At 36.7% G+C, this 9,976-nt stretch overlaps 1 protein-coding gene across 2 annotated transcripts; it reads left to right on the forward strand.

Annotated features, from left to right (window-relative positions):
- Positions 1 to 1,504: 1,504 nt before the first annotated feature.
- LOC132311617 (uncharacterized) lies at positions 1,505 to 9,374 on the forward strand. Of its 2 annotated transcripts, none has more exons than XM_059809615.1 (2): positions 1,505 to 3,111; positions 9,058 to 9,374. In XM_059809615.1, the coding sequence occupies exon 1, from the start codon at positions 1,614 to 1,616 to the stop codon at positions 3,063 to 3,065; it is 1,452 nt and encodes a 483-aa protein (XP_059665598.1). In that variant the 5' UTR covers positions 1,505 to 1,613; the 3' UTR covers positions 3,066 to 3,111; positions 9,058 to 9,374. The 2 variants fall into 2 exon arrangements, with proteins under 2 accessions (XP_059665598.1, XP_059665599.1); XM_059809616.1 differs by having other exon boundaries at positions 1,505 to 3,106.
- Positions 9,375 to 9,976: the final 602 nt, after the last annotated feature.

The following is a 9,976-nucleotide window of genomic DNA, read 5'->3' on the forward strand; positions in this document are numbered from 1 at the left end:
TCCGTAGTTCATGGATCAGATCACGGATTAGGCTGTCAAAAATCCGATCCGATCCAGGGCAATCCGTGGGTAATCCGTAATATATATATATATATATATATATATATATATATATATATATATATATATATATATATATATATAGCAACTCTATCTATCCGTAGCAATCCGTGTGCTACCCCTTTTTTTTCACTTCACTGCTAGTCTGCTACTTCCTTTTTTCTTTTCTTTTTTCACTTCACTGCTACTTTTGGACCTTTGGTTATGTAATATTTGCCTATTTGGTTTACTGCTACTTTTGGACCTTTGGTTATGTAATATTTGGCATATGGATCTACTATCCCTTTTTTTATTTCACTTCACTACTACTTTTGCTTGCTACTGTTATGTAATTTTGGCATTCTAGTCCTACTATTTTTTCGGATAATATGGAAAACTACTATCCTTTTGGTTATGCAATATTTTACAGTTTGACTATTCTTGTTATTATGCATTTAAATTGGGTTAATCTATGTTCTATTATACACTTTTGTAATTGGATATGAAATTGATAAAAAATTAAAAATAGACTAATTTGGAAAATCCAGTCCGCGGATTGGATCCGATCCGATCCGTGATTTCACAGATCCGATCCGATCCGATCCATGAACTAATGGATTGGTGGCAGATTCAAAATCTCCTAATCCGTTGTGAGCGGATTGGATTAGAATTGATGCCTAATCCGATCCGTGGCCACCCCTACCTTTTTCGATATCCTACATAAATGTTATGTAATCCAAAATTCATATATTTTAAATTTTCATCAATTATTTATATAATATAATTCTATTTCTAGATAAATAAAAAAAATTAATTGATTATTTGACATTATTATTGATTGTTAAATTGATATATTTAATGAGGTTATTTTATTAATATTTTTATATTATAAATCTAAAATTGTTATGAATGCCATATATGGAGGGCAAAAATGTAATATGTACAAATATCAGACTTTAGCTTTTGTATATAATAAACAATCTTAATAAATTCAGTTCTTAAAAGTAAAATATTATCAAACAGGTTTTCAAATTAATACATTCAGCACTTAAAACTTCAGCGTTTAAAATTCAGTATTTAAGATTTTTAGTGCATAATTTTCAGTTTGATCAAACAACAAGTGAAGAGAATTTAAGAGAGTTGAGAGATTTTAGAGTGAAAAAGTTAATGAGAATTTTAGAAAGAGAAATATCGATTTCAAAGAGAGAGATTGGTGAATTTTCGGGAGAGAAAACATGCAGGGCATAAAATGAAAATAAAATTATATAAGAAGGTTAAATTTGTAATTTGTAAATAACAATTAGTATGTTTTTAAATTTTACAAAAATTAAATTTGTCAATTGACAATCTCGGGGACAGAAATGGGATAATGTTTGAAATTGTTTGATTTTAGTGGATTTTTTTTTCTAGGGCACAAATTTAATAGTCAGAGGGGCGATTATGTGATTTTACCCCTAAAATAAATTCATAGCGATTCTAGGGCAAACACAAAGTGGTGTATCAAAGGCCGACAAGGAGAGAGTAACAAGCAGCAGAGCCGACGGCAGTTCATTGCCCCCCCTTTAGCCGATCGGATGATGTCTCGTCGCCTACCTGCGCTGAATCCGGCCACATTTTGCAGAATCTTAGGTGGTGGTGGTGGTGGTTTTCTGTCTTCCGTCCGATTGTTGAGTGAGTTTTGTCCTCGTCCTCCTCCTCAGGCGGCAACAGCAACAGCAACAACTACAGTTGATGAAGAAAAGTTTGGATCACTGTTGTCCTCACCGTTGATGATTGTACCACCCTTCAGTAAAACAGAGGAGGAATATGATGATGACTACAATGATTATTTTCACTTCTTCAGGGTTGCTGACCAGAAGAAATACCGAGTGAGGAAAAATCTAGGGCTCGCGTGGCAAAGAGAGTACCTCACACCAGACAATGCCGCCTGTATTGGCTCCACTCATGGCTGGCTCGTCTTTCTCGACCCTCGCAATGGCTACCTCTATCTATTAAATCCCTTCATCAAGCACCAAAACTTTTCTTCTCTTCATAATCATAATCATCTCCCATACATACCCCTACCTTCTTTGGAAACCCTACCGACCGTGAAGGGTATGCGTGTTCTGAAATCAGATAACCTCTCCCCCTCCACTTCTCTAGTCAGAGACTTCCTTATGACCTTCTTTGACCAAACGAACGAGCACAAATCACCTCCCTCCGAAACAGTAGCTCTTCGTACCATACACGATGTTGTTTTGTCATCATCGCCATCATCTTCTCCTGATAATGATCAATGCACCACCACCACGACGGCGGTGATGAACTATGGTGGGGATTTATATTTCTGTAAACTCGGGGTGGATGAGAGATGGACTCTCTTGAGCAACGACATTAGCTACAACCGTTGTTGTGACGTTATATATTTCAGCAAAGATGGACGTTTTTATTCCTCGGGCAACCATCACGAATATCATCAACTCGAAGCTTGGGATCTCACTGATCATTCCTGTCCTAAACATCAACTCATTGACCCCACCTTCTCTAATCCACGGACGATCCCCGATATTCCTAAAACTTGGCATGATTCTTTTGTGAAATATTTGGTGGAATCCTCGGGGGATCTTCTACTGGTTTTCAGGATTTTTAATACAGAGTTCGTTCCAGGGGGAAAAGAAAAAGATCCCATTGACCCGCCAAAGTTTCACAGGACCTTGAGATTTGTTGTTCATAAGTTGAATTTTAAGCTGAATAAGTGGGAACATGTAAAATGCTTAGATGATCGCTCATTATTTGTGGGTTATAATCATTCGTTCTCTCTTTCAACACGTGATTATCCAGAGCTTAGAGGGAATTCGATCTATTTCACAGAAAATTATGAAGAATTGCTTCTCATGTGCAATACAGGTCATGATAATGGGGTCTTCCACTTAGACGATAACTCCATCAATTATTATCGTACACGTGATTGGAAGTGCACTGAACCACATTATCTTCTGGTACCATCACCTGTTTGGATTTGCGATGCCCAAAATAATGTACGGTAGCAAGCTAGCCATATCCTTCTGTCTTGATGATCCACTCAGAGGTGAGGTATGTTCTCCCTTTTCCTACATTCTAGGTGCATACACAGACTGGCACACATATTGTGATGATTACCTTTTGGTCACACTTAATATTATATACTTGATGTGCTTCTACTCATAAATAGAGATATATCATTGTCTGTATTGATTTCAATTTTCCGTTGCCCTCAATAGAGATATATCATTGTCTGTATTGATTTTAGTTTTCCATTGAAAACTAGGAGTAAAGGAAATTTTGCTAAATGTTTCATTGCTAAACTACAAGATTAATCTAAAGCTTAGACCTCTCATTTTTCCTGAACCCACCTTGGTCAATCTCACAACATCCCTTTCAACATTAACCTTTTTGAAGCCCTGTCACACCGAGCTCCAGTTGACAAAATCCTAGGAAGCACAGACACTTCGTCAGAGGTGCCAGGGCGGTGTCAGACACGGACACGCCGGGGACATGGCCGGACACGTGTTTGCCACCGCAGCAAGAAGTGTCCACATTTAAATGATTATTCTAGTTAAACCTTTTTAGCCTTGTCCAAATCAAGAACAATATTTGAGTTCACGAATTTAGGGCGAATTTGCTCTCAATTCGCCAATTCGCGCGCGGAGCGTGGGAACAACTACCCCTTTAACGAATTATGTGACTTAGGCCACCCCCATGGTAGCAAAACCAGAAAGCAGCTCTGTTCTAGAAAGGAAAAAAAAAAATGGAAGAGAGGGGGTACAGTGGGGCCCAGGCTCGGGATTATTGGAGGGTTGCGCACCTTTGCTTCTGGTGGTGCTTATGGTTAGAAAGGAATAGGAGATTTTTTGGGCGATTTAATACAATCTTATTTATAAAAAAAAAATGGTTTGAAACAACCCAGGCTTCACGGATCCACTGGAATCTTGAGTGATCTCCGAGCACCCGAAATTCGTCAATGGAGGTAAGGGTTTTTTGCTTGTTTGGTAAAACTGCTATTTGTTCTTTGACCACTAGAAATATAAGTATTTTAAATCAACAATATAATATAATTATTCACTCTCTATCTCTTCCCATCTTCTCCATCCAAACCAAAAATTCAAACCCCTCCCCTCTAAGTCTCTCTCTATAAATACACCCTCTCTTTCTCTCACCTCATTTGCTCCAAAACCAACGTTCTTCGCTCTCTCTCTCTCTCTCTCTCTCTCTCTCTCTCTCTCTCTCTCTCTCTCTATAACAGAGCTGCTTTCTCCGTCTTTGCTACCATGGGGTGGCAGATTTATCTTTATATACCAATCTACACATTTAAAAAATTGCCAGTGTTTCTCTCTTCGAGAGGTTGCTCAAGCTCGAAAGGTCACAGTGATTTGCATTGTTGCGTCCAAGTTAGCTTATCTCCAAACCCCATACTCTCCGACGTATAGAGTAAGAAATATGAATTTTTTTTAAATGAAGGCCAAATATGTAATTTCATAATCATCTTAACTTTTTTTAGTTTGAGGAGGTTTTTTAATTGATTATTTATCAAAGTCACATCTCATTAACATATTATTTTAGGCCCATATAAGACGTCCTTTTAATAAAAAAAAATCATAACTATTAAAGGCCTAATCCTCAACCTCCAAAGCTTCCATATCTAGGAAAAAGAATTATTGTTTTACTAAGTGATACATAAGCTTGTGTTTTCCCAGCAAGGAGAAAAATTATTCACAAATTCTTTAGCTAACTTGCCAACAGATGTTGTATATTACTCTTCTAGAAAGGAAATTTTGTTCTCGAATTTTATCATTAGATCATCTTACAACCTATATTTGCACTTCATATTGATGCAGGACGGATAGGGCTGCTTCGATACCAAAATTAATGTAGAATGAGAGAGAAAAAGAGGAGAGAAGAAGAAAAAGAAAGGGAAGGAAGAAATCACAGTAATCAATCTCGATAATATTTAATAAACATCAAAAGGTGGTTTCTTAATGACTCAAACCACATACATATAAGCACAAGTATAGAATTCTAATAATATGATACTACAAAAATTAAAACCCTCAAAAACTATATTACTGAAATATCCTACAATTAAAGCATTACTAAAATAATAATAATTAATGAAAATCAACTTTGATTATCTATCCTTTTCCCGTCACTTGCATGTATATCATATACAAAATCATAAGGTTTTCTATCAGTGACCTCGCCATTATCTCATTACACCATTCAGGTTACACGGCTACACAACTTAACTCATTTCACCATGTGAAATCATATTGTTATTCTAAAAACTATCTTGGTGTGGAACAAACCTTAAATCATGAACACATAACATGTCATGAAGGTAATCAATCAAGTAGAGAAAGTTAAAACTATAACAATCAATCATTCATTTTTCTATGCTAAGTCATATAATTATCTTGTCACTACTTTTATATGAAGCCGTTAAACTATAATTTCAGTCTATCGATAAAATCCACAAAATTCTCCACACATTTACAAGTGTGCCCATTAACCCAAAAGAATTAAAGAACTCATAATTACGTATTTGTGAGACAAAGTAGGAGTCTCCTTGCCATCAAACGATCTCATATTCTGCTTGCTACAAGCCCCACCATATTCTTCTCTTCCTCTCTGCTATCCATTGCACACCCTCTCTAAGCCTTGATCATGTCAATCGGAAAACACCCAAATCATGTCGAACAGTGCCAAAAAGATCAACCACACAAATATACCGCCACTGGACAATGAAAGAGGTGCAAATTCTCGCAGGTATAGGCACTAAGATTGTTAAGACTTATTGTGCTGAATTTATAATGATTTTGATATTTGTTGGGTGCAAGTTTTCTTAGGTTTACATTTGAGAAAAGATTCTACTGTAGATCCTTTGTATTATCATTGAGGATTCTAGAAAGTTTGTAGAGAGTTATGTAATATTTACGATATTTTAGAGAAGTGTTTTAGTGAGATGATGTCAGTTATTGAGTAAAATGTATCCCAACCCACCATTAGTTAGGATGCCTATATAAAGGGTAGGAGTCTCCAACGGCAACCGCTCAGTGGTGTCTAAAATTTGATCGAGTGGTGACATCTCATGTATTTTTTTAATAACACTGTTGATGAGTGCCCTCAAGGTTAGTGGGAGCAAATTAATCTTTGTGGTTTTACCTTTGAGCGGTTGCCATTGGAAAGGGCGACAAACTTAAAAAACGACGATGTCCTAGAAGAGGAAACCATTTGCAGTTTGTGTAATTAAGAGATTTCAAACTAATCCTGGTTCTGAGCATTGGGTGGCAGCAAAGAAAGTCCTATGATATTTGCAAAGAACCAAAAATGTTATGCTTACTTGTATAGTAAGGGTGATAGTATGTGGTGTATGGATAGGAAGACACTGATTTTGTACGTTGTCCAACATTTGGTTACATATTTTTGTGTGTCGGAGGTGGTGTTATCTCATGGAAAAGTCTTGAAACAACCCTGTATTGCTTCATCTACCATGCAAGCTAAGTTTGTAGCCTGTTATAAAAGCCATTTGGCTTAAGAACTTTATTAAAGGTATTCATATAGTAAGAACTTTATTATAGGTGTATACTAGACTTAATTACTAAGCCATGAAGATATTTTGCAATTATAACTCTGCACTGTTTTGTTCCAAGAACAATAAGAGGTCTTTTGGTTCCAACTTCCAAGCATAAGGATATTAAGTACTTGTGAGGGAGAAAGTGAGTGAATAGCAAACAGTGAGACTGAGGCAATGATAGCAACCCATAACTGAAGCTTACCCGTTGGGTATTCAAGAATCATGTAATTAACATGAGTATGGTTGATTATTTTGATATACTTGAATGGTGGGAGTTTAATTTATTTGCTTTCATTTCATGATATTCATAAAAAGTTTGTAGTGGTGTATTCTTTTATGGATATTTGGTAACTCAAGAAGTCTTGGATCATTATTATTCAAATTTATATACATGAATATTCTATTTGAATGGTGGAACTTATATTTTTTTGTTTTCATTTCATGGCATTCATAAGAAGTTTGTAGTTTTATCTCTTATGGATATTTGGTAACTCATAAAGTTTTGGATCATTAGTTTCGAGAAGAGATACAAAGTGTTTTTTTTCCTTAGTTACTCACACACACATGCCTCCACTGAGGCTTGGCTTGTTGGTGAGATACAAAGTTTGAAAGACTACATTTGCATGACATTTGGGATAAAGCTGGATTTCTATCATGCCTTGTTACATATCATAAGGTTATTGAAGACATATAAAGTCAAAAGGCATGGTTGTCTTGAATTAAAGACATAAAGGCTTCAAGTTTGAAACATAAAGGGTTTTGTACAAACCGTAAACTTGGACTAAAGATGGTGTAACATAAATAATCACATAAAGATGCATCTCTCTGTTATATGTATTTCATTTGTTGGGGCTCTATGTGTATAATGGTGATGGTGTGATTAAATTTACATAAGCCTCTATGGTTCGCATTAATAGTATTATTTGACACGGGCTTGTGGACCTACTGGTCACCCCTCCAAGCCTCAATCGTACTGAGTGGGATTTGAGGCATAACCCACTGAACTCGAACAAAATCAAGATCAATTCCAACTATCCCTAGTGTTACAAGGGAAGTCTTGTCCCACATCGGATCCGGATGGGAAAGTAAATGGGTATGTATATGTGTTGGGTGTGAGCTCCACCTAATAGCTTAAGTTTTTGGATCAAATTGCGAATCACCTAGCTCGTTACAGTTGGTTATAGAGCCAGACCAGTCCTTGGTCAGGTGTCACGCCAAGTGCCCGACCAGAGGTGTCCGGGTCAGTCTACCCGAGTAGGCAGGGTGGCCCGATGGCAATGAGGGCATTGCGAGTTCGGGTGGGGGAGAATGTTACAAGGGATTCTTGTACATGGGATCTAGATGGAAAATAAATGGATATACATGTGTTGGGTGTTAGCCCCAGTTAATAGCCTAAGTTTTTATGTCGGATAACGAAGCACCCAGCCCGTTGCACCTAGCCACAAGCCAGTGCAAAGCAAAAAAGGCCGCCACCTTAAGAGGTGCCTTCATGCGCCAAATGGCTTTTTATGGAAAAGCAAGCCTCGGTATATCTGAGAGGACCCTATAGAACGAGCGCACATCAAACCTCCCCTGAGAAGATAACATCCACACACTACCGTCTGCAACACCACTCACCACCTCCTGGCGATACATCTCCAATAATCTAAGGAAAATCACCCACCTCCCAATCTTGAAAATGCTTCAAAAGTGCACATCCCAAGTCGTCCTCCCGCTATCGAGCCTATAACAGTCACCACCAAGGCGCCCATCTGAAGCAGTCAGGAAAAGTTTAGAAAAGGAGCATGCCAACAAAAAGTCACCACATAAAGTGTCCGCCCAAAACCAGAAACCCCTGCCGTCCCTGACCCTCAATGTGATATTTTTATCTATATACTCTTACATATATGCTCAATAAGGTTATTCTAGCCCCGTTAAATAGACGTATGAGCGAAGGTGGAGAGGGTGGAAGATTAGAGCTAAAGGTTCTTTCCTTCCGAATTATTTAAACAATGGCTTTTGCATGTATGTTTAATAAGTACGCTTATAGTGTGTTTCATGCATGTGTACAAGTTTCTATTTTCCTTGTTCAAATATGGATTTCCAAATTAGGTTTACACATCTTCCTTGTTAGTTGTTCTATTTAATCTATGTTACTGTATGGGCTGTTGAGCAGAATCTGTCATTTATTTCATGGTGGTTTAAAACTACTTATTTAGATTCATTATTTATACACACACAGACACACACATTGTCTTTAGTTTAGCAGATGATATAGTGTAGATCAATCTGGACTTTCATGAACTCCGATGTTCACTACACTTCCTTTCTATATATCTCTCACAGACGTAAAATTCACGTGTTTCACTCAAGGACGGTGTATATATATTACTACACCCAGGTAGCTCACTTAAAATATACTAAACAAGTTATATATATATGTGATGCAGATTGTTTGTACAACGGGGTGTAGTCACGAAATCTTCAGTATGAAGCTTTTTACGGTGGGATGGTGTTCAGCATGAAGCTTTTGATTGTTACTCTTTGGGATGCGTTTGCATTTTCTATCAAGACGTGCTCTTTTGTTTATGTTGGTAATTTTATTTTGCTGCTTTGCTTTGGACTCTGTGTGACAAGAGGTCATAAGTTGCTCTCACTTTTTTCTTTCAACGGTTACCAAAACTGGTGCTTTAATTTATCTGGTATTTTTGCCTTCACATTTTATCTTTCAAGAGTTCAGTCTTAATTTTTACTGCACTTTGTGTTATTTTGGCAGTTTAATTTTATTTATGTTTTCTCTGCGCTTCTTCTCATGAAGGCTTCAGTCCTTAATTTTAATCCAAATCAGAAAATATTTTACCTTGAATCCGAATTAGATTCAGGAGTAACAAAATTATCTGTTCCGATCCTTATTATCATTTATAATTAAAGTTCCAAAGTACCATTTTCAATTGCTAAGTTAAATTTTGTGACAAGAAGATTATGGTTACAGTAAATTTAATCTGGTCACATATAAATTGCATGGTTCCTTAATGGATTTTATTGTGTTTGGAGAGGAATCTGACACTAATATAAAAATGTCTGAAAAAAATTTGCACGAACTTGTTGAGCCTAGTTGTATTTTTTCTCTCAAAAGTGAAATGTGAGGGTTCGACTCTCTAAATGGGATATATGTGCTTGAGTTTCTAGGTAATAAAAAAAATAAATTGATAAATAAAAACCTATTTTGGGAGAGACATACGAATTAAGAGCTTGTTTCAAATTAACTTTACATTTATTTCGAAGACGCAAAGCAAAGCCCACTTATTTGAAGATGTAACTCATCTTTACTTTGCATATGCAACAGGAAAAGCTCAACGTAGTTGCTCT

This window comes from Cornus florida, unplaced genomic scaffold, assembly GCF_030987335.1.
Source record: "Cornus florida cultivar Cherokee Brave unplaced genomic scaffold, ASM3098733v1 CherokeeBrave_3.0.0_Hap2_Chr06, whole genome shotgun sequence".
Lineage (NCBI taxonomy): Eukaryota > Viridiplantae > Streptophyta > Magnoliopsida > Cornales > Cornaceae > Cornus > Cornus florida.

Excerpts from the sequence above, each read along its gene's own strand:
- LOC132311617 (XM_059809615.1), top strand. The coding sequence starts at position 1,614 with ATGATGTCTCGTCGCCTACCTGCGCTGAATCCGGCCACATTTTGCAGA.